Below are 27523 nucleotides of genomic sequence, written 5' to 3' on the forward strand. Positions count from 1 at the left end.
ATGATAAAATTGGAGCTAAATTTCATAGCCTGTGGTGAGGTGTTTATATCTTCTACTATACTAAAGGTTTCCAAAAGCTAAATTCAGCATGTAATCGTGAAATCAAGGGACCCAGGTTACTTAGCCTAAAGCCTCTGGAAGTCATCTGGAGTTAGCTTTTTCCCATGGCTGCCATATTTTGAAATGGCTGTGAGACTAGGATTTAAGTGAACTGTTCCTTTAGTCATTTAATTCACAGATCCGTGATGGTTGGTTGGTCTTTCGTAACCTGGAAACATTCCATAATGCTTTGATTAACTAAAGAAAAAGAAGAATTCCAGAGCAAAATTATTCTTCTTATATTGGGGAAAGTGTTCCACGTTCCCCCAACGTGTGGAGAAACATTTGCATGCTCTTTTGTAAGATCTTTGATTCAAGGTAATGTTTGAACATTTAGACTACAGAAGAGAGGTTCAACTTACTGAGAGAATGTTTAACTCAATTTGGTTAAACTCTTGTTCGTTTCCTGCTTGTCTAACTCTAAACTGAGTCAATAAAACTTTGTCCACTGGGACTCAGAATGTTCAACACACAAGCCGTCCATCCCAGAATGAGGTCTTGCAAAGATATCTTTGTGTTACTTTTATTTCTTTATACAGGTAAGCATGCTCGTACATGATTTCTTTTTTAAAGAAACAAAGATTGTCTTAAAAGTTTTCAGAAATGGTTTGCTATCTTTAAAGCAACATTGCATTGGATTTATCCTCTACAGCTGAAAAAAGCTGAGCTCAAGTAGGTACTTGAAGAATAACATTCTTACATGTTAAAGATTGGAATAAATAGGACTTGATTGATAAAAGCTTATACCATGATGATATGTGATTTGTTAAATGCTGTACAATCTCAAAAATTATTGTGCTAAAATGATTGGCTAAGGAATTGTGTGACCACATTTAATGCAAACCAGGAATTTGTTGATTTTTTTAAAACTGAGATTTGCTAAACTTGAGTTTGTAAATTGTGACCTATTTACTAATGGTCAGTGATCTGGGTGTGAATACGCATTTGGTTCTCCTGGGAAATATTTATTGTGCCATGCTGCATTTTTATTTGGTTCTTGTGTCTATTCTATTCTATTATATCATATCCCCATTATCTTTCTCCAAACATCTCAAGGCAGCTACTTGAGCTTCTAAAAGCAGCTCACAAAGTCAGGTAGAGTTAGCTTTTGCCATAGGACCACTTCATGTTCCGTCTGATCATTCTCAGATTAGCGTTATGCTGACATTATAGTCGAAACTAGAAAGGCTAGCAAGTTACCTTTGTTTCATACTGTAATAATTTCAGAAAAGTTTTTTTGCTTCCACAAAAGGACAACAAAGCAAAATCACATTATTTATTTTCTAATTAGCATAGGTGAGGTCCAGATGGTGCCATGACAGCAACTCAATAGCCATCATCTTGACAACCACAAGGTGTTTCTTCCCACACTCTGTTAAGAGACTGGTGGCCACTTCCAAAGACTAATCCTGAGCTCACCAACAGTTGGTGTGGATATTTTTTTTTTTTTTGGCCACACAGGGTATTACTAGAGATTTTATACATGCAGAGTTGACATTGGTTGCCTTTTCCCCTTGCTGTAAAACTAGATTTCAATCCCTATATTCCAAGCACATCATTATCAGTTTAGATCCTGAAGACCAATATCACTAAAAACTGATAAGGGTGTCTTGGGTATAATTTGAAGTCACATGATGCAAGAACTTTGCTGAACTTAAGCACCTTCGAGTCTGGTCGATTCCTTGATGGAAGACCACTAAAAAATTCCCATGTTTATCCTGAGCCCCTTCAAGGAAGTAATGGAACAACAACTACAAATTTCCAGATAGACAGTTTTGATTTAGGCCTATAGTCTGCCATTGTATGATTGATATTGCAGGAGATTTTATTCACCAATTCCTTGTTTGTTCATGTGCATTTTATGCACACAGATAAGGGATAGCCCTCTTGTGTATATGTATGTCCTATTTATGTTTTTTAATGATATAAGGATTCATATCAATAAGATTTTATTGTTTGCACCTCTTCTCTACAAAGAAGTATGTGAGATCACTGTGGTTTTAAATATAAAGCTAAAGGTACCTCTCATGGAAAAGGGACTTGAATGTCTGTAGCTTTCTACTGGATAAATTACATATTACCCTTAGAAAAATCCAGTGGCTTACACTGTGATAGTTTCTTTCAAGACCTATAACTTAAATAAGATGATGCAGATTTGTTCATTTTGAATTTCTGTAACTATAATCAGTTTGATTTTTAAGATAGACTTAAGCATCTGTAAAAAGAGGACAGACTATTGAGACTTAAAAAAAACAAATCTGAAATGCTGCTCTCTCACATGTCTGGGTCTCTGTGTCCATCTTCTCCTGCTAAAATGCTTTGTCTACATGGCTGAACAGCCCAGTGGGGACAGGGCTGGGACACCCCCCTTCCCGCCCTGCATGCTTCTACCTCCAAGATGCTCCATAGAGAAAGAGTATTCCTTGCCCAGCTTTTTTTATATCCCACCTTTCAAAAGATGCTTTCTTGGGGTGCCTTGCAAGTATCAGTAAAATGCTGTCTCTAAAATGTCAAGAGATTAAAATCCCATAAGGCATAAGAATGCCATTTCAGAAGGAAAGGTCCTGTGGACATAACTAGGATTTAACCTGGTCTTGAAATCAAAACTGAGCACAAGCTGAAGTAGTGCCAGGCAGCTGGTGGGCACGCTGGGAAGAAGGTCTCCAAAGATCTTTTGTGAAAGCAGGCCATCTTCCGAGTTCTTCCATCCCAAGCTTTGGAAGACTAGAATGGAGTGTGGGAGACTGCCAGGCTTGAGTTGGTCCCTATTCACATTCCAGGAAGTGAACACTTTCCAGCCTCAGGCTATCAGAGGTCACTTCTGAGTCAAAATAAAATATAATTTGCAGTATGATATTATAATAAGCTATGATATTCTCAGATATAACTTGTACACCTTTGGACATTCACATGCATAAAGTGTTTCTATTGCACAGAGTCTTTGTAGCTGTACCAGTTTTTCATTCCAGAGATAAAAATAGTTTACACAGTCAAAGATTTTACTTCAGCATAACGTGTCTGGTCTTCTGTGTAAGCTCTTTGGTGTATGTAGGACAGATCAATTACAATTACAGTGCATAATACATTCCACCATCATATATGCTAAGATATGTAGACCCTAAAAGGAATCTAATTAGCTGGGGCTACAGAGAAACATATGCATTTGCTAGCTACCATGTTTTTACTTCTTAAACTCATTTTCTCACTTTCGTTTAGTTCAAGGAAATATACTGGATAAGTATGTACAGACAAATGGAGCTTGGATAGATAGTCTTCAAAAGAACCAATACAGAACACTCAGTAAAGAAGAATGTGCTGAGAAATGTGATGGTGAAACAGAATTTATTTGCAGGTAACTGTCAAGGCAACAAGCATGAAGCATGCCCACATACTCTAAATGTTCAGTCACGGTCTCAGAAGTTTTTTAAACATTAAGTTTTAGCCAGTGTTAGTCCTACTTAGAGTGGATCCATTAGCCAGGTCAATCTTAATTATCATTCAATTTAACTTACATTATAGGTCATCTGGCATATGATATAATGTTTAAATCCTTCTTCTGTTTAATCTATTTATATAGATATTATTACATTGTAAGTCGCCTTGTGGGACTGTGTCCCAAAAGGCACCATGTGAATTCATTTATAAATAAAATAGATATAAAAATACATTTAGACAAAATGAATGCGTTCTCACCTATTGCCGTTTCAACAGATCTTTTATATTTGCTGTCAAAGTGGAAACATGCACTACTCTACCTGACAACAGCAAAACAGCACACCTGTTCAGAAAAGCAGATGCTATTCTCTTTGAAAAAAGAAGTAAGTGTATAGATCTGAATATTTATCTATAGCTCCTTAGGCAAAGCAAAATATTCATGAAGTCCAGCATGGTGGTTAGATAAGGCAATCAGAAATATTTGGGAAAGGATTTTGGGAAAGGAGCATTGACCTCAGGAGAAAGGGGGCAATATCCTGCAGAATTGTTCCACTTGCAGCTGAAATGCTTGCTTCTGGAATGAGGCAGCCAGCACATTTCTCTTCTGGAAGTTCTGCAGATCTGTCCCATTCCAGAAATGAGTGTTTTCACTCATTTCCATTTACTTTTGGACATATCAGAGCCTCGTTATGTGAGTGGTGTGTTCCATGAATGCATGGTCGAATAGGATACTTCCTATGTCTCCAAGGCAATTTAGTCAAACATGTTATTTGTCATGGCAGATGTCAGGCATGGACTAGGCAGTTATTCTTGGCACACTTTCCAAGGCTGAGGTTAAGGTTAGGGAGAGGCTGTGGTTATCTCAAGACTGGTTTAACCTGGAGTCCTGCACCAAGCAGGGGGTTGGAGGTGATGGCGCTGTTGCCCCTTCCAACTCTACTATTTTAAGGTTCTATGATTCTATGGCCTTGCCCAGTCTGGTCTCTGACCTCATGACATGGATCAGGGCAGAAGCACTACCTCGTTAGAGGGCTTGAGTAGATCTAGGAGGCTAGCCCTCCCAGAGAGACCCGCCCAGAGCAAGCACTACTGGAAAAGAGGGTTTTTGGAAGCAGGTTCCAGTTCTGATTCAGCCAATCACTCTGTTTATGCTTACAGACTTGTAATTCAGTGACTGTAGCTTGCTAGTTATGAATTGCCAATAAAGAGCTATTTCTCAAAGAGAATGTTGTTTTGGAAGTTTGAAACAAATACGAGGAAAAACAGCTCCCAGCCCTAGGGGATAAGAGGCACAAACCTTGGTGCAGCAATTCTGTGCCAGAATAGTATTTAGCATTCATATAATATATATATATATATAGAAACTACAAATCATAGAATAACCACAAAAAGGCCCCAATTAACAAACTACAAGCTAAAAGAAAGAGAAAGCTCCAGCATTTCCAAACTCCTAACAAAGAGATAAATTTTTAAATCTCTTCAATGAGGAGTATTTGAGTTTTGGGACCATGGCTATTAAGGCATTGCTGTCCTGAACTGCCATAATGATGGGACAGAGAGCAGGGACTTTTGACTAGATTTCAACAGCTGAGTGTTCTCAACCTCATCTTAGCTGAGTTTATGGAAATATAGGGCGCAGGACACTTACACGGATATTTCATCTGAGTGAAAGTGTGTGGGATTAATTTTGCTCACACTTTTGATTTCCCCCTGCAAATCCCACCCACGGCCTGCCACCTTTTTGCCACATGGGTTCTCTTCTGGTTTCAGGATTGTACTAGGTAGCTAAAGCAAGGCTGAAATCCTAATAGGTTTTTGGGTAGTATCCAATGTAAGTACCACGTAGAGTAGACCTGTTGAAATGAATGGGTCTTAAATTAGTTGTAACTTCTGTCTCACTCATTTCACTGGATCTACTGGAGGTTGGACTAGCTCTCCAGTGGTCCAATGGTCAAGCATGCCTTAGGATACATTTGTTTCACAAATAGCCCGTGCTGGGGCCTCTGATTCATCTATTCTGGGATGCTGATGTGGATTTAGGAAGGCTTTAATCCTTTGCTTCATGTAGCAGTTCTGATCTAGATAGGGCTTTTCCACACCTGCAGTGTGCCTGGAAAAAAAAGATCTTAAAGACAATGGGAGCTTCCCCTGCACCCTCAAGTTGTAGATGTGGGGCTCCAATCCAGTCAAGAACAGAGTGGGAAGCAAATAGTTACATCCACCTCAATCTGGATTGGGGCATTTTCACTGGTTCTGTGTGAAACAAAATTTTTGCACATAAATAGAAACCATGTCTACAACTTGATATGTATCTTAACCTTTTGCCATCATCTGTGCAAATACCACACCAGCTCAACACAACTCAACCACTAAAAATAAAGGAAACCGTATCAAAGGAAACTGTGATGCACACCAGATCTCCCTTGCATGCACAGAGTGCCTCCTCATTTAATGGGGCTGCTAGATTTATGATTCCTTATGCACGGAACCCTGCGCCATCCAGAAGGCCCCTTCTGCCCAAACAGCATGGCACAACCAGGGCTTGGGGTAAATGTATAAATTAGTTCATTTCTGGTGTGAATGCATGATGCTACATAGTAACACATGCCTATATTCTTTTTCAGTTTTTCTACTTAATTGCAGACGAGGAAATGGTTATGACTACAGAGGAACCATATCTACCACTCGGAGAGGTGTAACTTGCCAGCGCTGGGCAAGCAACAGTCCTCATGTACCCAAGTATGAGCTTTCCCCGTTTGAGTGAGAGCTGCTTCCCGCTTTAGGCAGCCCTCAGGTCTGCAGCTGCCTGACTGGCTTTTGTGTGGAATCGCGCGGGACACAATTCAGCAGAGGCGAATTCTGACCAAGGCTGCAATTCTCTGCATGCTTCCTTGGGAGTCTGCAGCCCACTGAATTCTGTGGGAGTGACAGAAGAGTAAACACGCCAGGGATTCAGGTGGCAGAAGCCCAGCCCTCCATGGGCTTGCTCTGTAGTAGATTCTGCTCAGTGCCCCAGAACGTTCCTCTGCAAAATGTGCATGAGAAGGCAGTTTTAGAACCTGACTTTTGCTAGATGGGCAGATCATCATGCAGGGGACGCCTACCAGGCAGCTGTGAGCAGAGTGGATGTACGTGCCACCGCTCCTCCCATTCAGCAATAAGCACAAGTTCCCCATGCTGCTGCATTTCTAACTTGCATTCTAGTTTGCTCTTGATTCCATTAAACCACAGAAGAATTTGCTGTGCTGTGACTGAAACATGTTCAGATAGTTTCAATAGGGCCCTGGGGAAAGTTTGTGATCTCCATAACAGCACTCTTTCTCTTTTTTTTTTCGTAGCTATTCACCGAGAACTCACCCTAATGCATCGTTAGAAAAAAATTTCTGTAGGAATCCGGATAACGATGAGGAAGGCCCCTGGTGCTACACAACGGATCCTGAAACCAGATTTGATTATTGCAACATCCCGGAATGTGAAGGTGGGATTGTTCAAACCTGAATTCCATTTTTTGATGTGGTATATTCCGGTATTATTCTCTTTAAATGCTGAAGGAATCTGTTTCCCCCACCCCCATTATGGTTTTTTTTTTCAAAACTATGATAGCAAATGTTGCCATGGTACCTTTTAAAAAAGAAGCATTATTCTTCAGTGCAAATCTGACTACTAATATGAGGTTAAACATCCTTGGGTGTTTTTCACTGCACTTGTATTGATTGATACGTTCCCAAGTAAGGGTCCCACTAGAAAAATGGGTTGTTGTGCGGGGAGGGGGGAGATTGGCAGCTATGGAGAAGCCTGTGCACCATCATGGCATGGAGGGGATTCATTTAAATCTTTTCTCCCTGCCACATTTCTGTGGCAGGAAAAAAAACCCTTCCCTAAGTAGTTATTTGCATTTCAAAGGAAGCTTCCAGTAATGCATTGGAAAGACTATTTTTCCAGGAGGGAAAAGGAGGGAATGGGGCTGTGCACATGACATGACGGTTGACTGTGGGTTATTTAATGATGCCATATAATGAGCCATGGTGCTTGCAGCTAGCACCAGCTTGCCTACACAACCTGGTATAGCTCTAAAACACCCCCATATAACCTGAAAATAGACCATGGGTTATTCAAGGGCTATTTAACACTCACATAACCTACACTCCCTGGTTTGGCCTAATGGGACAAATCTCACGTGGAGCTGCATATTCAAAATGTTGGTCACACATATAACTTGCACATATTACAGCCTCCCCATAGCAGTTGAGACATGACAATAATTCCATCACCCCAGGACATTGTGTATGTGTCCATATAAACATTTTTATATGTAATATAAACATTTTATATGTAATATAAAACATTTTATATGTACATATAAACATTTATATGTAAGCTATACATAGGACCCTGGGTTCATAGCATAAAGAACAAAAAATCTAGAAGGCAGTATGACCAGATTAGCTTGGCTCAGACATATTCAAGGGAGTAGTCCTGATATAACCTGAGCAATAATTTCCCAAGCATCCCTATCCTATAACGCTGGGAGTTTGGGGGCTGTTTCATGCTATGGACAATGAGGGGAGTACAGGATTTAAGATCCAGTATACCTAGTACCTGAAAGAAAGTAAAGAAATTAAAATGCCAACTGAGACAAATCTGGACGACTCAAAGTTATCTCCATTTACAGTTCAATGCATGCACTGCAGTGGGGAAAACTATCAAGGCACAATTTCCCAAACAGAATCTGGGCTTCAGTGTCAGGCTTGGAATTCTCAAGAACCTCACTCTCATGGATACGTTCCTTCAAAGTAAGTCACAAATCATGTCCTCCAGTTCAGTTCATGGAGCATTAAGAGTCTTCGGGTCTTAAGAGCATTAAGAGTCTTCTAGATTTTCAGTGGGAACTCTGCACAGGCCTCACTGAGAGGAACAGAAGCTGTGCAAGACTCTTGGGCATAAGCCTCTGTGGGAGGTGTATGAAAACCACAGATAACTATATATCCTAAAGCCTTGGCACTTAGGTTTTTAGTTCAGCACAGGCTTTGCATGTGGAAACTCCTGGGATTCGGGATGCAGGTGAGGTAAAACATCTCTGCTGATGACCCTGGTGAACCTCTATCAGTTAGGTCTGTCAGTACTGGGCTAGAGGGGCAAATATCCAGCTGTGATTAATACCTTTCCCCAACCTGGGTCCCTCTGGAAGTGTTGGACTGCAACTCCCAGTATTCCCAAGCAGTCTGGTGAATGATCATGCTGGCTGGGAACTGAGGGAATCACAACACAATCCTTCTGGAAGTCACCAGGCTGGGAAAGTATGGCATAAGATAGCTCTCTATTTATTTGAAAAGATGTAACCCATGCCAGTGTGGGAATTGAGGGGTGGACTGGGGAAGAGCTGAATTGCAGTTCTCCCTCATGCTATGAAGCTCACTAAGTGATTTCAGGACAGTTTCGAACTTCTGGCCTAACCTAGGGCTGCTACAAGAATAAAATGGAAAAGAGCACTAGGTAAACTGCCTTGGGTTCATAGCCAGATGGGAAAGGCAGGATATAAATGTACTGATCATTATGAACAATCCTCAGAAGGTAATTGGGAAATTTTCACTTTTCTCATCTGTCATTCAGTTTTCCAGAAAAGAATCTCCAGTCAAATTACTGTCGTAATCCTGATGGCGAGCCCCGTCCTTGGTGTTTCACCACCAGCCCAACTAAACGCTGGGAATATTGCAACATTCCACGGTGTAGTAAGTTTTATTTGCATTATCAGTTGTAAGCTACCTGCAATGATATCATAATACATTTTGTTTCTTTTGAAGAAATAATTCAGTATTGGAAAATTGAGAAGGCTCAGGGATGTCTTTTTATCTCATAAACCTTGCATCTATGGACAGGAATTAATGTTCCACTTGGGTTCATTTTTAGTTGAGTTGATTCCCCTTAGGCATTCTGAGAATACCAGTTTCATGCACATGTTTTTGGATACAGCTTCGCCTTCACCAGTCCCCATCACAGGGCGCCAGTGTCTTACGGGAAGGGGAGAAGACTATCGAGGGAATGTCGATGTCACTGCTTCAGGAGCAAAATGCCAGTCCTGGGCAGCCCAGACACCTCACCAACATGGAAGAACCCCAGAAGCCTACCCTTGCAAGTATGTTGAATCCATTGTCGCTTAGGCCTTGTAGCTTTGCCTAACATGTGAAAGGCTTTGCTTTTGCTATCATATTGCAATCTACTGTGCATCTTCCCCCACTGAAAATACAAGGGAAGGAATTTAGTTAACAGGCTTCATATGAACAGGCTGGAGTACTAAATGCAGCTTAGAAGCATTTTAGCTTTCATTCTGATATCTTATCATTCAAGGGAGCTATTGGGCTGCAGTGCATTTTACATGTTTCCTGGCCTCCCTTTAATACAGGCCTAGGGTTTTTGCAGATTCTGACCTTACCTTCATAAAATCATATAATAGCAGATTTGGGAGGGCCAAGGAAGCCATGAGGTCCACCCCTCTGCTCAGCGTAGGATTCCAAGTTAAACCATCCCTAACAGGTGGCTGTCCTGTTGCATCTTCAGCATCAAGTTCTCTTGATGTTCTGCTGGAATCTGGCTTTCTTGAACCCATTACTGCATGGCCTGTACTCTGGGTTGGCTGAGAAGAGATTCTGGTGCTCCTTTGTCTCCTAAGGAAACTATGATCTATTTGGCATCTTTCGACACAATGCTCAAAAACTGGTGTTTGGATCTTAACTGGGGGATTTAAATCAGGTTTCATTTGATTTTCTCAACCCTGAAGATGAATATAACATTGCAATAAGATTTACAGCACTCTGATCCCCTTTAAAACAAACATCAGCTGTTTGTATGGACATTCTTTTTCAGAGGTTTAGAAGAAAATTATTGCAGAAACCCTGATGGGGAGACCAGTCCTTGGTGCTACACCACCGATCCCAATAAACGGTGGGAATACTGCAATATTCCTAGCTGCGGTGCTGTAGTAACAGCTGCTACTACTGGTAAGAAAAGTTGCATTTGTGCATCTGTGATAGCTGTGGACAGAACAAGCTATTTTGAATTTCAAAATCAATCAGTTTGCCTTGGGATCATAGTTTCCCTTGCAAAAACCAAATAAATAAGAATGTGTCACATGTGATTATGCTCTCTCAGAAGTGGGGCTAAGCAGGTATGGAATTAAGCTAACCTGTTTAAGTACTGACTTATTTAAAATTCAAAATTATCTTTAGTCCACTGTTACAGGTAAAATATTTACAAGATGGTGTGCAGGGTAAAACCCACATATAAATATACATATGGATAATAGAAAGCATTCTAATACTACAAAAGCAAACATCATCAATAAAACTTGCAGCTCATAGGTCAGTGACCACAGGTGGGACTTCAGAGACTTCCTGAGGACTTGTTATGTATTGTGGTTTTGACACATATTGAGCAGATTCCATGTCACACTAATCTACCCTGGCAATAAGCCGTAGTGGTCTGCTTTTCTGTGAACCATCTCTGATGCCCCTGGCAGATGATTTGTCTCACTATGAGTTATTTTTCTCCTCCCCACCATCCTTCATCCTCCATCATGGCAGAACTACCTGCATCCTGTCATTGCCATAAATATCTCTCTGCTCAGCACTGCTTTTGGATCATCATGGCTATTCCCCATCCTGCTTTTTCCTTTCAGATTTTGCAAAAGCTAGTTTTGCATCTTGTTTTCATAGCTCCTATTTTGGCAGCTACTGACAGCCCCTGCAGAGTGCCTACGCGGCACGTTAGAAGGGTGGCTGGCAGACCTCATCCTCATCAAAAGATCCTCATCTTTTTCTCCCTTCCTTTTCTACTTTTGCCCTGACAGTGCTCAAAGTGGTACACATTTTGCATTCTTTCCTGAGACTCTAGCTGTTCAGGAAAGTGCTAAAGTGCATCCCAGCCTCTTCTTCTGGGGAAAAGGAGTTTTAACAGCTGTTTTAGCTGTATATGTCCCACTAAAAAAGGAGGAATCCCACTGCATTAAGAGGAGCTTTCTCCTGAATAAACATTCTTTGAAAGCTGCTTTAAGCTCTGCTATAAAGCACATGGACTGCAGACAATTAGGTCTGGACTGCCAGTCTAAATAATAAGTTAGTATAGAAAGCCATCCATATTGATTCAGCAAGTTCCAGATGCTCTTAAGATATGTCTGCCCCATGCCTTTTTACTTTGCCGGAAACACTCCTAAACATTTCTTAGTACTTGCAGTATTACAGCTTCAGAATTCTACAGTGCTGGGGCAGTAACAAGTCTGCTTATTTATGCACCTCTGGTATTTTTGTTTCGTTCTGATATAGCTGCACTTCTTCCTGTTAAACCTGCTCAACCTACATTTGTTGAAGACTGCTATCGGGGCAATGGTGAAGATTACCGGGGTACTGCTTCATTGACTGTCTCAGGAAAGAAGTGCCAAGCATGGTGGTCTATGAAACCTCATCCACACACAAAAACCCCATCTGCCTACCCAGAAGCGTACGTTCGCCTCAATCTTCATCATAAATAGTGTGTAATCATTTTTGATGGGACTACTAAATAACTGGTTTAACATTCTCTGGCTGAGGTTCTACCTTTAAATTTTTCTTCAATGGTTGTTTCTTACACTGGTGGTGAAACAGGTGGTATTGATGGCAACATATCAAGTGTTTTGTTACTGCATGTTACCTGGGAAAGGGAAAAAATAAGATGGAACAGGCAAATGAGATGTTCAGTGGCAACCACACATCCAACCTCGCGTCTAGCACTAACCTCATGTGTAGCCCACAACAGCCTTCCCCATCCTGGTGCCCTCCAGATGTTTCTGACTTCAACTCCTAGCATTTCAGTCCATAGGCCATGCTGGCCGGGGCTGATGCAGTCCAAAACATGGGTGTGGGAGGGACCCAGCTGGAGAAGGCTCACTGGTAATGTTCATGTTCTTTTGAGGCATGATTGATCGCCAAAGGATATCAGCTAGAGCTGATCATTCTAAAGTACAAGAACAAAATTCTGTATTCATGGGTTCAGACAACAGGATAATCCACAGCGAAGAGTTAAGGAAGGGTTGAATACGGCCTGTCACTGAACCATAAATTATTATTGAAACTTGGTTATTATGTCGTCTGAATCCAGGCAACAAAACAAGCCAAGGTGAATGGCCAAAAATTCAGATCCCAATGAAGCATGGATTCTCCTCATGTGTTGTTTGTGGTTAATGAGCCATGGCTTGTTAAAGCAGCTGGGATAACCCATGTTTCATCAACAACTCACATTTCACCAACAACCCACACTCAGCCAATACCAAAATCCTGAGTGGGGCTTTTATTTTTTATTGATTATAGTTATATTCTGCTGTTTTTCTTTACAAGGAACTCAAAGTAACCTACATAATTCTCCCCCTCCTCTTCATATTACCCTCACAACTGCATCCTGTGAAGTAGGTTGGACTGAGAATCTGTGACTGGCCCAAAGTCACCCAGTTAACTCCATGGTTGAGTGGGGACTAGAACCCATATCTCCTGAGTCCCAGTACCACACTCTTAACCACTACACCACATGGGATCTTATGTCATCATGTTCACAGTAGCACAGGAACACAGAAGAGTAGAGGTGGAAGGGACTAATAAAGTCACCAAGCCCAATACCCAGCTCAATCAGTCAAGTCAATGAACAGGTCCTGCGTTTGTTTGTCCTTGCAGCTGTCACATTCAGTTTCTTCTGAAATTAGTATTTCAGTGGCAAATATAACAAATGTATGGTGTGGCACTAGTGAACATATAACAAAGCTACTGGTGCTAGGAAACAGGGTGACTTAAAGGATTGTTGAGTTGCTACAAAAACTTCTCCTTTTGCAGGCAACTCTCGCTAAAGGCATGCTGTCTGTGTCTGAGGTTAGGGATGCTTGCGTTCCTGATAAAGCAAAAGATGCTAGAAACAGAAGTGGTAAGGGGGAAATGTATGATTTCTCCTTGTCTTTGGCAATCAAAGTGGTCCATCAGTCAAGGTCCTCATGTATTTGGAACAACATTGATTGACATGGTGTGAAATGATATTCTTCATGGAGGATTAAGAAAAAAAAAATACAAAGGAAAAATCCCTAGCTTCTCAAAGTAGCATAATCTCTGAATGCACTGGCTACGATCATGAAGGAGAAATCATTCTATTTCCAGCTCTGGTTGATGCTTATGCAGAATTCTTGTGTCAACCTACCATAATTTAAGCAACTAAAAATGCCAAAACATGCTAAACATGAAAAAAATCAGGAATATTCGGCCCTACTTTGTGAAATAAATGTTTGGATGGGAAACAGTGGAATACTGCAGTTTAAAGTCCTTAAAGTACAGTTTTCACACGTGCATCTATTACATCCAAGCCTGTTCCTCTTTTCCCATTTAGGGAAAACAAACAAATAGCCACAAGACATGATCCTGAAAATGCATCATCTAGTCCTCTTATTTTGCCTCCACTATATTTTCAATGGAAATAGTTAAAATAGTTAAAAATACCACCCATAAAAGTAAATGTTAAAAAACACTTTAAAAGTTGAGGTCATAAAGACTTAATACATAGCTTTACATCCTTATAAGATGAAGTTCTAACCCTTTTCTGATTGTTCTCAGTAGAAAATGATGTATATATTTGTTTAAATGTGGTGATTTTGGTAGTCATCTTGGATCTGAAGACTAATTTATATATAAAACTATGCATTATTTAATGCTTTACCTTGAACATATTATGTATTGATTTCCAACATATTATGTATTGATTTCTCATTGTTACCCCAAATAAAATTAAGTTGGTTGCCATTCTTTCATTTTTAAACTAAAAACATTTTTGGGATAAAACCTTTGGGTTAACATTGGCTTTTCCTCAAAGTTTCATTAAAGTTAAGCAGTGTGGGTGCAAGGGCGAGTTCATGCTGATCAGGAGTTGGTCCAAGTTTTACTGCTTAGATTCAGCAGATTGAAAAACATTTTTTAAATCCTTGAAGTTAAAAAAAAAATCCTTCCAATAGCCTCAAAACAGGGAATTTCCTGGACTATATCACATGGTATTATGTGTTTTCTTGTATAGGGACCTAAGAAGAAATTACTGCAGAAACCCAGATAAAGATGATAACGGACCCTGGTGCTTCACAACTGATTCCAGCACGAGATGGGAGTACTGCAATCTGCAGAAGTGCACGGATCAAGTGCAGCAGGAGCCTACAGCATCAGAAAATATGCAAACAGGTTTGGCTTGTTCTTTAGGAAGTATTTCTCAGGTCTCCAGAGGCTGCTTCTAAATGCCAGATTGGGGCAGAATGAAACTTCCCCCCGATCTGGCATGTATAACTGAAATCTGGGTGGGCAAAGAGAGAGGAGTTAGTCTCTCCCAAGGTGTGCCCATCTGGGGACTTGGTTCAGCATCAGGGTAGATGTGATGGCCAGGGAGTGAGGGGGAAAGGGGTTGTTCCATGTTCTATAGGAATTATATCTCTTTCCAGGTGCCCTGTCTGTCCAACAACTAGTCTGGAGTGTTTGCACCTTGTGTTGGGCCAGCAGGATAGATTAGGGATTTTGGTGTGTACTGTCCACCCTGCAAACCATCAGTCGCCCTACCTGAGTGATGGGGGTTGTCTCAGATGTGATGTTGGAGTCTCCCAGGCTGTTGGTCCTGGTGGCTGCTCAGATTTCATGGTCACCATGACAGGCATGGGACTCTCCCAACATTACATTGGCCCATGTGGCAGGGCACACACTAGACTAGGTCTTCTTGGCTGGAGATGAGGATAGTGCTCTGAGTGTGAAGGATTTTGACTCAGATGCTTTGTCATGGTCAGCTCACCACCTGCTGCAATTTAGATTTATAGCAGTTTTTCTCCTCTGCAAGGGTGGGGACCCATTAAGATGGTCCACCCATGGAGGCTGATGGATCCGGATAGTTTCCAGAGGGCTTGGGGGGATAGGGGGAAATGTACGTACAATTGCAGCTTTTAGCTGCAGCCCTGTGCAGACTTGCCTGGGAGTAAGTCTCACTCAATTCAGTGGGGCTTTTTCTTGAATTGTCATGTATTGGATTGCAGTTTGCACTTTAAAGCTTTCTAAGGTTGTAGTCTTACTTGTAAGTTGTGTTCAGCTGCTGATCTTTCCTTCTGTTTCATTTAATTTCTTCTACTTTCTTTATACACATGGTGTGTGTCTAATGAACCCATTCTTCTTTCTTGCCTTCCGTTCAGACACTCCTTTTCTTAGCAAAGAAAAACAATTAAAGAAAAAATGATGGAATGGTTAAAAGCACAAGAATATAGAATCATAGAATAGTAGAATTGGAAGAGAAGGGCCCATAAGGGCCATCGGGTCCACCCCCTGCTGTTGCAGGACACCACGTTACACCATCCCACTGAGATGGCTGTCCAGTTTCTTGTTGAATATCTCTAGTGCAGGAGAGCCCACCACCTCTCTAGGCAGCTGGTTCCACTGTTGTATTGCTCTGACAGTGAGGAAGCTTTTCCTGAAGTCCAGCCTGAATCTGGGTTGTTACAACCTGAACTGATTATGGCTGATAAGAAAAGCCATGATGGATCAGACCAAAGGTCCATCCAATCTAGCAGATAGTGGCAAACCAGATGCCCGCAGGAGCACTCAAGCAGGATGGGTGCAAGAACTCTGCCTGCCCAAGCTCTTCAGCAACTGGGGAATGCATGCATGCGACCTCTGGGGAAGGAGGTAGCACACAGCCAGCAAGGCTAGTTGCCACTGACAGCCTCCTTCTCCATGAATTTGACACCATACAAATAGGTGGCCATCCCCACTTCTCATGGCAGTCCATCCCATAGTTTTCTGCATTTGTAAAGAAGTACTTCCTTTTATCTGCCCTAAATCTCCCACACGTAAGCCTCATGGGATGATTTTAAACCTCTATCATGTCTCCCTTTACTTGCCATTTTTCTAAGCTAGTCCCCATTGCACCCACTCATGCAGAAGTTGCCTCAGCCCTTTGATCATTTTCACTGTCCTTATCTGCACTTTTTCCAACTTGATAGTGTCCCTTTTCAGGCAAGGGCTATGGTAAGCAGGGGCACATCAAGAATTTGTATAAGGGAGTTCTATTTTCAATGCCATTTCTAACTATGCCTATCATGGAGTTTGCCCTTTTTACAGCAGCCGCAGACCGTGTTGGCATTTTCATTGAGCTAAATTGGGGTTCTTTGCTCTACCTGCACTACTTTGCACTTGTTCACATTGAACAGCACTTGCCATTTTGATGCCCATTTCCCCACCCTCTAGAGATCCCTTTGGAACTCTTTATAATCCGTTAGTTTTAACTTTAAATAGTTTGGTGTCATCAGCGAATTTGGCCACTTTGCTGCTTAATCCTAATTCCAGATCATTTATAAATAGGTTAAAAAGCATTGGTCCTAGTACAGAGCCATGTGGGACCTCAGTGGTAACATCCCTCCACTTGGCTGTATTGATTCCCACTCTTTGCCTTACCATTTATTCCCATTCTTTGCCTTCTGTTCTTTAACCAGTTACTGATCCATAGAAGCTCCCTACTTTCCCCCCTTTATTCCATGCCTGCTAAGTTTGCTCAGGAACCAGTGGTGAGGAACTTTTAAAAAGGCAAATCAACAATGTCTACTGAATTGCCCCTGTCCACATGCTCACTGACCTTCTCAAAGAACTTTAATAGGTTAGTGAAGCAGGATTTACCCTTCTGGGAGCCAAGGTGATTCTTTTGCAGCAGGACTTGTCCTTATGTTACACAATACCTCCTGATCTAGGACTGATCTGCACTAAGAAGGCCTTTGTCTGGACACACCTTGGTTCTCTTTGCATACCAAATCCAGTGCAAACCTTCACTTGCTATTTACAAATGTCAGCAATGTCTTTTGCTCATGCCTATCGCTTGCCACATCTTTCTCTCCATGATTCTTCTTCCATCGTGCATTATTGGAACAGTAAGCTCCTTGTGGGTAGAGATCTGTCTTATTGTCGCTTATGTTACTCTGAAAAGCACTATAGATATTGATGGCACTGATATAGTTTATAGGTTTTTATGTATGTTAATATATATAAATAAATATAAACTAATAATACATGATTGAGGTGTATTTATAGTGATTATCACCACAAGCTCATTTTTCCTGATTTATGCCTATAATTCTACCCTTAAAGATAGCTTTAAAACAAACAAGCAAGCAAACCTCTTTGCTGTGAAACTTCTCCAGAAAAAGAAGAACCATGGGAAAATGATAATTATAATTACGTGTGGCATCATATGACGCTCTTTGAATTTAATATCTTCTTTTTAACACTGTTTCTGTTTTTCAGCATTGGGAACAATCGGTATTTTAGCATATGTACATAGGAAGGCCCAACTGGGAACATCCTATTTTTAGGAAAACAGATTTTGCATCCCAGCCTATAGAATCTCCCCAGACCAGCTGGGGGCACTAGAATTCTCCCATCTCTACCTAGATGGGGACATGTGCAAAATCTCTATTGACTATTGAATCAGCTCTGCAGTGTGGATCCATTCTGTGCATAAGACCTAGCCCAACTTTGCTCTCTCTTTAAAGATTGTCGGTTTGGTAACGGTAAGGACTACCGTGGAAAGATTGCAGTAACAGTGAGTGGCAAGAGTTGCCAAGAGTGGCGTTTGCAGACACCTCATAAGCATGATTCCTTCACACCGCTGACTCACCCACGTTCAGGCCTGGAAAGGAATGTAAGTAGTATTGTGCACAGGAATCATGTACGGCTTGCGAAGGAATGCAAAGAAACAAAATCAGAGAAGGGTTTTGACTCTGCTCAAGCAGGATTCTGCAAACCCTGCAGTAGCATTTTCCACCCTCCCAAAATCCTTTTCTTTTCCCAATCATTTCACCCTTTCTTTCCCCCGTATCCTGTCAATTTTATATTCCACCATCTATGATAAATGTTGATAATGTTGCATTTATTATTCTAAATGAGTGTCATCAGAAAAGTAGCAAATGCTAAAAAGAAAGATGGAAGTGAGTTTGAGAAAGAGGGTTATGGGAACTGGAGTTAACCATGTTCATGCACATGCCACACTTAACTGTAACCCTCCTAATCTCCTTCAGGGAGGGCACCCACAGAAGGGCATCTGCACCAGACAGCTGGTCCTTCTATAACTGTTACAGATTTTTACTTTGGCTGCATTTGGAAAACAATACTATCACCCTAAAAGCCTCACTTAGAAAGACAGTGGTCCTTCAGTTCTATTATTAATGTTACCTTTATTTTTGTTTTTTATAGTATTGCAGAAATCCTGATAGTGATAATAATGGTCCCTGGTGTTATACCAAAGACCCAAGAACAGCCTGGGAATATTGTGACATCCCACAGTGCCGTAAGTAAGAATATAAAAGCTTATTGGAGAACATTTTTTTTTTTAATGTTGGGAGCATCATCCCCTTTGGAAAGACTCCCAAGAGTTGCTTATCAGAGGTAGGCAAGACCAAAGTAAGTGGCGGGCAGTACTAGAAATGACAATGTGCTTTGTTGGGCTGCTCAACAAAGAATGTGAAAGAGAATAATGTTTTTCAGAGTTAAAAGATTTACATTCCTCCTGTTCATACGATATTGATCTTCCTTCCTGACACATTCCACCATATCTCAAGCTTCTGTGTCTCCCTCATTCACTCTTCAGCTCCTCCTGAATATGAGTGTGGAAAAGCCAAGTATAAACCAGCCCTGTGTTATGGAAGGATTGTTGGCGGGTGTGTTTCAAATCCCCATTCTTGGCCCTGGCAGATCAGTCTCCGATTAAGGTATGGAATGGGACACTCCATGAGCATCCCTTCAGTGCTGTGTGCATGCGTGCACACGCACACACGTCCACCTGTGGGGATTGTAATAGATCAAACTTCCCCAACACTGCATCAAACTCCAGATGCACTGCACTACAAGTTCTATCATTCCCAGACTGCATGGTCAGTTATGACAGTTGCACTCCAACAAATCAAGAAGGCACTTGCTAGGGAAAATCTGTATTAGATATAGTATGTATTTGCAGTAGGGGGAAAGTTACAATTTCCAAAGGGATCCCAGTGTTAGTCTGTTGTAACCCAGGCAACAGAGTTTTATAGCCTAAGTTTTTGTGGCTTGGAAAGGAAAAAGTTGACTCTAAAAATGCTCCAACATTTAAACTGTTTCAAAAGTAACATTCTTTATCATATTTTTTGTTAGTAAGATTGCCATAGAATGGAGAGTACATGTTCACCAGGCAGAAATACTTCTGTGTTATGTCATTAAACTAATCTTCTTTCCTCTCTTTTTCAGAATCCTAGATGCGCACTTCTGTGGAGGCACATTAATAAGTCCACAATGGGTTCTGACAGCAACTCACTGCTTGCAACGGTAAACCTTTTTAACATCAGTGCCCATATCTCTGAGCATAGCTCTTTCACCGCTGCTCATCTATGCCCACATTTTCTTTGAGGATGTCTACAACCCACATGCTGTGAGGCACATAACAGCGGGGTGGGGTGGGGGGGACTTAGGTGCAGAATGGAGGGTTAATGTGGGGCACAAACTGCTTGGGTGCTTCTGGATGGAGAGCTCGTAGCAGCTGGATGGAGAGCAGCTTGGAATGCATTGTGCAGCAGTTCCATTTTCCCACACTTCCTAATGGATTTTCTGTGGTAAGAAAAAAGACAGAAGGGATGATGGGAAAACATGGGTCGGGAGGATCAGGAATGGCAAACAACCCCATAAGATTCCATAAGTGAGACAGGCATGGCATGATCAATGCCTCACCTACAGCAAATCCCCGGATGATACTCCCTGGTAAGTTGCGGTAAAGAGATGTGAGTTCCTGGTTACCTGGAGATGTTCTCATGTAGTAAATGTTCCTTTTGCAGGTCATCAAGGGCTTCAACTTATAAAGTGGCAGTTGGGTCACACACAGAGAGAGCTTTAGAGCCATCCACACAACACCGAGATATTGAGAAAATATTCAAAGAACCAAACGGGGCAGATATTGCCCTGCTGAAACTGAGCAGGTAGCCATCCTTTTTCTTTTCGGTAGTGCCTTGGCCATGTCATCATTCTTCTGTGCTACTGTTACATGGCAGCTTTGGATACACCAAACTGGGCCTGGCTCTGTTCCATTGTGGTGAAATGCTCATGTGGAGAAGCTCTTGAGGTGAAAAGGTTCTCACGATGCTTGTTTTGGAAGTGGTCATCTGCCGGGCTGGTTGAAATTCGTGGCCTGTTGGGGTTGCCTTCATGGTAGACCAGGGCCTTGTACTGGGGGGCAGTGGGGCACAGGCAGCAGCAGGTGATGGCAGCAGGGCCTGTGCCTGGGCCTGCTGAGCCCCATGATGGCTGATGCTGTTTGCCACGGCATCCTTAAAAAAAACAATTTCTCCTTTAAATATGTTCTCTCTTTCTTGACAACAAGGTGGTTATTCCCAACTACATGTTTTTAGCAGCAGGGCAGTTGGAATTACTCCTGTTGTCAGGATGGTGCCATGATTTAGCTGCCTAGGAAGGCCTCAGCAGTTTTAGGCGGCCTATAAATACATGTATCAATCAAGCAAACAATCAAGTTAATTTTAAATGGGAAATTGCACATACCCGGGAATAATCCTTACAAAACACAGAACTGGTAAGCAGGGTTTTTTTGGGGTGAGGATTACTGTAAGATATGCTGAAGCTATTTTAAAGCATGGAGTGGCGGGTAGAATGGGAATAATAGTTGCATAATGAAAACCTTGTGGTTATTCATTGCTCTGCAATGCGATAGCTACACAGTGAAAAGCAGCTTCCAAAAAGAAAAGCATTGATTTCCTGTCTGCACATGCTGTCAAAATGCATGGAAAGAGACAGCAGAGGAGGAGGAGGAGGAGGATGTGTGGAAGGGGGAAAATATGGGCAGTCCCTGGATATGAATGAGCTCCATTCCTGAGAAAACGGAAATTCATCTTTAAGTCTGATCATGCATAATAAGCCCTCCACATTTGCTGGAGTTAGGGGCTCAGGACCCCCATGAAAGTGGAAGAACTGCAAATATCTGTAGGCTCCCTCTCCCCAAACTGATCAGTGCCTCCTCATGACAACAAGGAAATGCTGGAGAGATTTCCCTCTCTGGATGGACAGGGCAGGAAGGCATGTTTTGGAGACCTCCCTCTCTCCTGCTTTGCTTCCTCTATCTTTATGGTGACACTTTAGGGCCTCCCTCTCTACCTTTTTACTTCCTCTCTCTCTATGATGCTTTCCTGCAGTAATGTTGAAAAATAGGCTTTATGGCAGTTTTTTCGTAAGTACAGGTACTTCATAACTCACAGGTTTGTAACTTGGGGACTGCCTGTATTGCAAAACAGGTGCTACTTCTTGAAATCCATGTCTGCCAGTTGGAATTATAATTCTTCAAGATTGGCACATCCATTACTTGGCAGCTCATGGGAATGAGAAACAATCCTTCAAAAGGAATGTTCTAAAAGTAGCTCATGGAAAAACAAAATATTATTGAGAGAGAATTATAGTCAGAACAATAGCATGAGAGGTGCGTTGTGTTCCACAGGAGTGAGCTAGACATTGAAGTCCCAGGATACAGTGCTAGAGCAAACTTGGCCTTTGATCATCCTCCACTTAATTGCAAATTTGGTTGCAAATTTGCTTTACGGAGAAAAGCGTGAGAGGGGTGTTAAACTCAAAGGCTTTCTACATTACTGAGTTTTACAGCTAACTTGCAGCAATTCAGAGTTCGTGCTAGCAGAAGAAGGAATGGATGTTTATACTAAACACAGGAGGTTGTTTACAAACCAGCCCTGTTACTCAAAGAACATGACGTCTGGGTTCATTGTAACAGCCTGGTATTATACCTATTTCTAGGAAACAGGACTTAATTCCAAGAAAACATGCTTAAGATCAGGCTGTGTGAGGTGCAAGTCAGGATTCAGGACAAAACACTGAACTTGGACATCACTTTATTGTTTCCAGCTGTCAGCACTTTTACTTGTCTTCTGCATTTCAAAATGGTATGTGCATGAAGGAACTGTAAAATACTAGGAAAAAATGAAGCCTGAAGGATCATGGGCCAGAAACTGATATCTGGAGCATGTGCAATGAAAAAGTGCACCAAGGGAAGGTCTCCTCTAGAGCCCCTTTGGTGTCTGAGCCAGCTCCATGCTGGTATTTTTTTTCAAAGTGCACCTCTTTCAGATGGCATTCTAATAAATGCATCACAGTTGCCCCTGGGTTTGTAATGTGGTTCTGTGTGTTACACAAGTGTAATTGCAGAAGATGTAGAAAGAGTTGGAAAGATCACATGTGCTCTGCCTTTTGGGTTTGAAGCACAAGTGCATGGCACAAGCCTTAGTGCATTGCTGCCATTACAGGGGAACTGGCAGTTTCAGTTTTGTTTTGCCGCTGTTGTTGCCTTTTTAATGCTGCTGGCTGCATGTGCACCTTTGATGGTGTACAAAGGGGGCTTAAAAATAAAGGGGGTGGTAATTCAGAATTTGGCTCCTTCAAACATCTGCAGTGAAGAGTCACTGCCAAGAGAGAGAGAGGAAGGAAGGAAAGAGTGGAGGAAAAAGACATGGAGGCAAGGAGACGTGTGGAGTTCAGAGTTCCGCCACCACTGCCATTGCTTTCCTCTCCCTGCGTGGGTAGATATGAGCCTTAATGGCACATTGATGGTTCATGAAGGCCATTTCCTAACTCTCTTCTTCTTTGGTTGAATCTAAAGCTACTTCAGCCAGCATCTCCTCTGTCCATGCCCTCAGCTTATCATGTAGTGAGTGATTCTTCCTCCCATGTGCTTTTATGCCTTTCTTGCTTCCTCTCATATAGCCGTCCAGCTAAATGGCCCCTTATCCTGCTCTTTGTGATACTTTCACTGTCTTCTCCCTCCACTTGTTTTTGCATGCCTGCTTTTTCCTAACCACAAATTCCATTAAAATCGGTGTGATGAAAGAGTGGGGGACCAGATGAGAAGGGGATGAGTGGGGACAGTGGGAGAAAGTTGGGAAAACTTTAAACTTTAAAACTTTATCCTCTCCTACAGATAAGAGTTATGCTACTGCTAGGTTGAAACACAAGTCTTTGTAGCACATGGAAGCCAGATTCTGCTTAGAAAAGGTTCCTGATTGTTTAGAGCAGTATGACAATAGAACCAATGACCTAGGGAAGTTGCAGGCTCTCCCACACTAGAGGTATTCAAGAGGTAACTGGACAGCCATGTGAGAGGGATGGTTCAACTTGAAGCTGAACCATCTGGCCCCTTCCAAATCTACTATTCTATGATTCTATAAAACTGCAAGCACCAGAAAAAAACCTGTCCTAAATGTAGTCTGAGAAGAAACAAAATAGGGAGAGATACCAAGTGTGTGTGTGCATGTGTGTGCGTGTGCACATAAATATGTGTGAATGAGGGAGGGAGGGAGGGAGGGAGACAGGCTTCATGTAATGAGCCAGATGTTATAACACCAGTGGAAAATATGTGTATTGTCTCAGACAAACTTCTTGGAATTGTTTATTTCAGCCCTGTACTGATCACCAACGAAGTAATTCCAGCATGTTTGCCTTCTGTCAATGCAGTGGTACCAGGCGGGGCAGAATGCTATGTCACTGGATGGGGTGATACAAAAGGTGCGTTATTTCTGAGCAGCTATTCAAAATGAGAGGAAAAAGAAAAGACAAAAAACAAAACCCCTCAACATATGTACTAAGGGCTCCACTGATTTTAATCAGATGTGCCTTCACTTATAACTCTGGAAGCTGAGGAACACAGAGCTGCCACAAGATCTGATGGTATTTGGAGCAGATAGTCTCCCAGGATTCCCCACTCCCACAGCCAACTGGGCCCAGAACCTCTTTGGTCCCCAAACTCCAGACCAGTCACTGGATTCATCACATGACAACCCAAGCACTGGGGAGGAAAGGGTTTATTAAAAGGCTAAAAGATAGGGGAGGATGGGACTAAAATAGCTAAAACACTAAGGCAAAGAATACACAAGCGGGGTGGAAAAGGGGATTTGGAGAGCAGCACTAATACACAGCCAAACAAAGCGCCCCAGGACCCCAGACCTTTTTGGCCACCTTGGGCACAATATAACAAAGCTCAGCCTAGCCTGGCTATATACACAGATACTATACCACTCATAGATACCAATGACACAGGGGAGCACAGCATTCTTTGGCAAAGAGTCCGGCAGCAAGATTGGAATCTCTCCTCAAAGAGGAACCCCGAGCCCCTTCAGGGTCTCCTCTTTTATTCCCCCCAGCCTAGATGAGATGGCTCATGGGGTGACGAGTATGAAGGGATCCCAGGTGAGGGCCATTTGCCCTTATTGCCTCAATCTCCTGTCCTGTCCTTGGAAGTATGAATTCTCCTGCCCTTGGGTATAATTTACAGCATCTCTCCCTTCTGCATACCAAGGGCCGATCTGGTCCTCCTGCCACCTTGGGCACCAGTGTCTCACTGAGCAAACACCTGGCAACTATAACAACTTGTCCGTCTTGCCAGTTAACTTTCCTTCCCTGGCTAAAGCTGTTAGCCAGTTTGCATTACAGTATTTGCTAAGAATTCTGGGCAAAGTTCACCAAAGGGCTGTTTCAGGCAAACAATTTGGTTTTTATCACAATCATGGTTTAGGCAGATATCCTGGTTAGGGCAACAAGAATATATGAAAGGTATACCATATTTTGGAATTTGTACAGCTCATCACAAGTCTGAGAAGCTTAATTTTTGACATTTGCCTGTAGGGTTGTATCACACTGTATCATTGTTTGATGCATTTGTATCCTGATGGCCAAAAGTGAGCCAAACTGGGGGGACATGGTTCAACTCCTGTAAAATTGCTTAATTTCTTGTGCAAATTTGAAGCTGAGACCAGCATATCTCTAGCACAATTTCCATGAATTATGATTAGCACAAATTGCATAATTTTGCATACGTTTGTGCAATTTGAGAAGGTTTCCTTAGATCTGAGTTCTTGCTCTTGCTGGAGCATTTAGTATGAGAAATGTGGAAGCAGCATCCATTCTCTGCACCTTGACACATACGGCACCCTGGCACACTGCACCCTCGCCACCTTGAGCTTTCTGCCAGGTATTTTCATATTTGTACAAAATTCAGGTCTCCATTCTGCAATTTGCAAAAATTTGAGCAAATTGTGGAATAGAAGCTGCATTTGGGACAAACTTCCCCAGCTTTTAAAATGCATTACCCAAATCATGGCCCACTTTAAAAAGAGAAGCTTAGTACTGGCTCAGCTTGCTGATCAAGTTGGCACCAGCACAGAAATGGCAGGACAGAATCTATTGGACTTATTCAAGAAAATATGTCAGATTTGCCCCTCCATCATATTGCTCATGTGTCCCTGTTTGCCAGACTTGAGTCTGCTAGAAATCTCAGTACATGTTTGCCTTTCTGAGAATCTCTTCATAAATGGACTGCCGCAATAAAGTGGCTGCATGAATTCAGGTTTTCCAGGAAAAGAAGACTGCTGTGTGAGTTCATCCTCAGGGTGCAGCTTGTTTACCAAAATGCTTACAACGGATGCCCCGGTTCTGGCAATCTACGCTATGCTGTGTGTCTGTCTTGTACCTGTCTGCTCTGTGTGGCTGTGGATCGCAGTGTGGGCGCTTTCAGATCTCCCTAATAAAGGAGGGCAGGTTGTGCTGGCCCTCTGGAGGTCAACAGGAAGAACAGTTGCTGCCAAAGCTATGCTAGTTTCTCATTCAGGTACAGACCACACTGAGACCTGATCTGCATTAACCGTGTAACCTTGACTGTGTGCAAAGCCACGCAGCGGGACCCCCAGTTTACTTCCTGGGGACAGATGTCAAGCCAGCAGTTCCATGTGAGTAGCTGATGGTGGCTTCTGTCCAAAAGGATGAGTTTCTGTTGTGCTGTTAAAGAAACCTCCTTGCTCTGCACCATACATGGCACTTCTTTACCAATACATCTAAAGTCATTAGTGCCAAGCATGGCATATATAATCTCACAGGATGGTCATATAGAATATATTTGCAGAGTCCCATGTCATTAAAAAACTTTATATAAAAGATAAAACAAGAGGAACAAAAGAGGATAAAACAAGAAAATTCACTTTCTGGAACTCAAAGTTTATATTGATCAGAAGTTGTTCATCGCATATACATTTTTCTTCTTTCCTTACAAAGGAACTGGTGGAGAGGGATTACTGAAAGAGACTGGCTTCCCTGTAATTGAAAATAAAGTGTGTAATCGGCCTGATTTTCTGGGTGGCAGAGTCAGAACCACTGAACTCTGTGCCGGTAATATTGATGGTGGCACCGATAGTTGTCAGGTAAGAGAGATCAATGAAGGCATGTTTGGTTTCCTACATGAAATAACTGGCATCTGGCATGTTAGTAACACCAATTGGGAATTTCCTCCAAATGTGGATATTGTGTTTAGAGAAGGAATTTCTTCGGGATGGCGGCAGTGGAGGAATAGGCTAAATCCCACCCCATGCTTGTTCAGATAACTTTAATTAGCACCCTGCTCATCCCCATGAATGTATTTGCATTTTTTAAATAAACCCTGCAGGTAGGTACACAGATGGATGTGACATGTATAATTTGGCCTTCAGCAAGACCTGTTTCTGATAATCTGCCAGAACAAATTGTCAGGTGATAAAATTCAGCTAGTGAGACCTGTGTAGAGATTGTTGAAATTTGCCTTTCTTATGGTTATCTTAATCCCCTTATATTCTTTTGTTCACTTCTGTTTCTCAGGGTGACAGTGGAGGCCCTCTGGTTTGTGAAGAACAAGGGAAATATATTGTTCATGGCGTCACCTCTTGGGGTCTTGGCTGTGCCGAGGCCATGAAACCAGGGGTTTATGTTCGAGTTTCCAGGTTTATTCCATGGATTGAAAGAACGATGAGGGAAAACGAGTGATCTTTTGATGAAGGCAAGATGCACAAACAAGCACATGAAAGGGATCCAGAGTGCAATATTATGTTTGATTAACATGAATGTAAAATAAAATCATGCACATGTAACCTAAA

General features: G+C 42.0%; 1 protein-coding gene across 2 annotated transcripts; it reads left to right on the forward strand.

The window, feature by feature from the left end:
* The first annotated feature begins 529 nt into the window (after nucleotides 1–529).
* PLG (plasminogen) lies at nucleotides 530–27523 on the forward strand. Of its 2 annotated transcripts, none has more exons than XM_044421670.1 (19): nucleotides 530–638; nucleotides 3316–3451; nucleotides 3811–3917; nucleotides 6159–6273; nucleotides 6873–7012; nucleotides 8207–8327; nucleotides 9145–9263; nucleotides 9505–9667; nucleotides 10396–10529; nucleotides 11850–12024; nucleotides 14602–14759; nucleotides 18092–18240; nucleotides 18792–18885; nucleotides 19186–19306; nucleotides 19818–19895; nucleotides 20381–20539; nucleotides 24028–24134; nucleotides 26673–26818; nucleotides 27249–27523. In XM_044421670.1, exons 1-19 carry the CDS (start codon nucleotides 560–562, stop codon nucleotides 27411–27413), a joined length of 2466 nt encoding a protein of 821 aa, XP_044277605.1. In that variant the 5' UTR covers nucleotides 530–559; the 3' UTR covers nucleotides 27414–27523. The 2 variants fall into 2 exon arrangements, with proteins under 2 accessions (XP_044277605.1, XP_044277614.1); XM_044421679.1 differs by having other exon boundaries at nucleotides 20399–20539.

The sequence above is a fragment of the Varanus komodoensis genome, unplaced genomic scaffold (assembly GCF_004798865.1).
Source record: "Varanus komodoensis strain SLA01 unplaced genomic scaffold, ASM479886v1 scaffold1, whole genome shotgun sequence".
Lineage (NCBI taxonomy): Eukaryota > Metazoa > Chordata > Lepidosauria > Squamata > Varanidae > Varanus > Varanus komodoensis.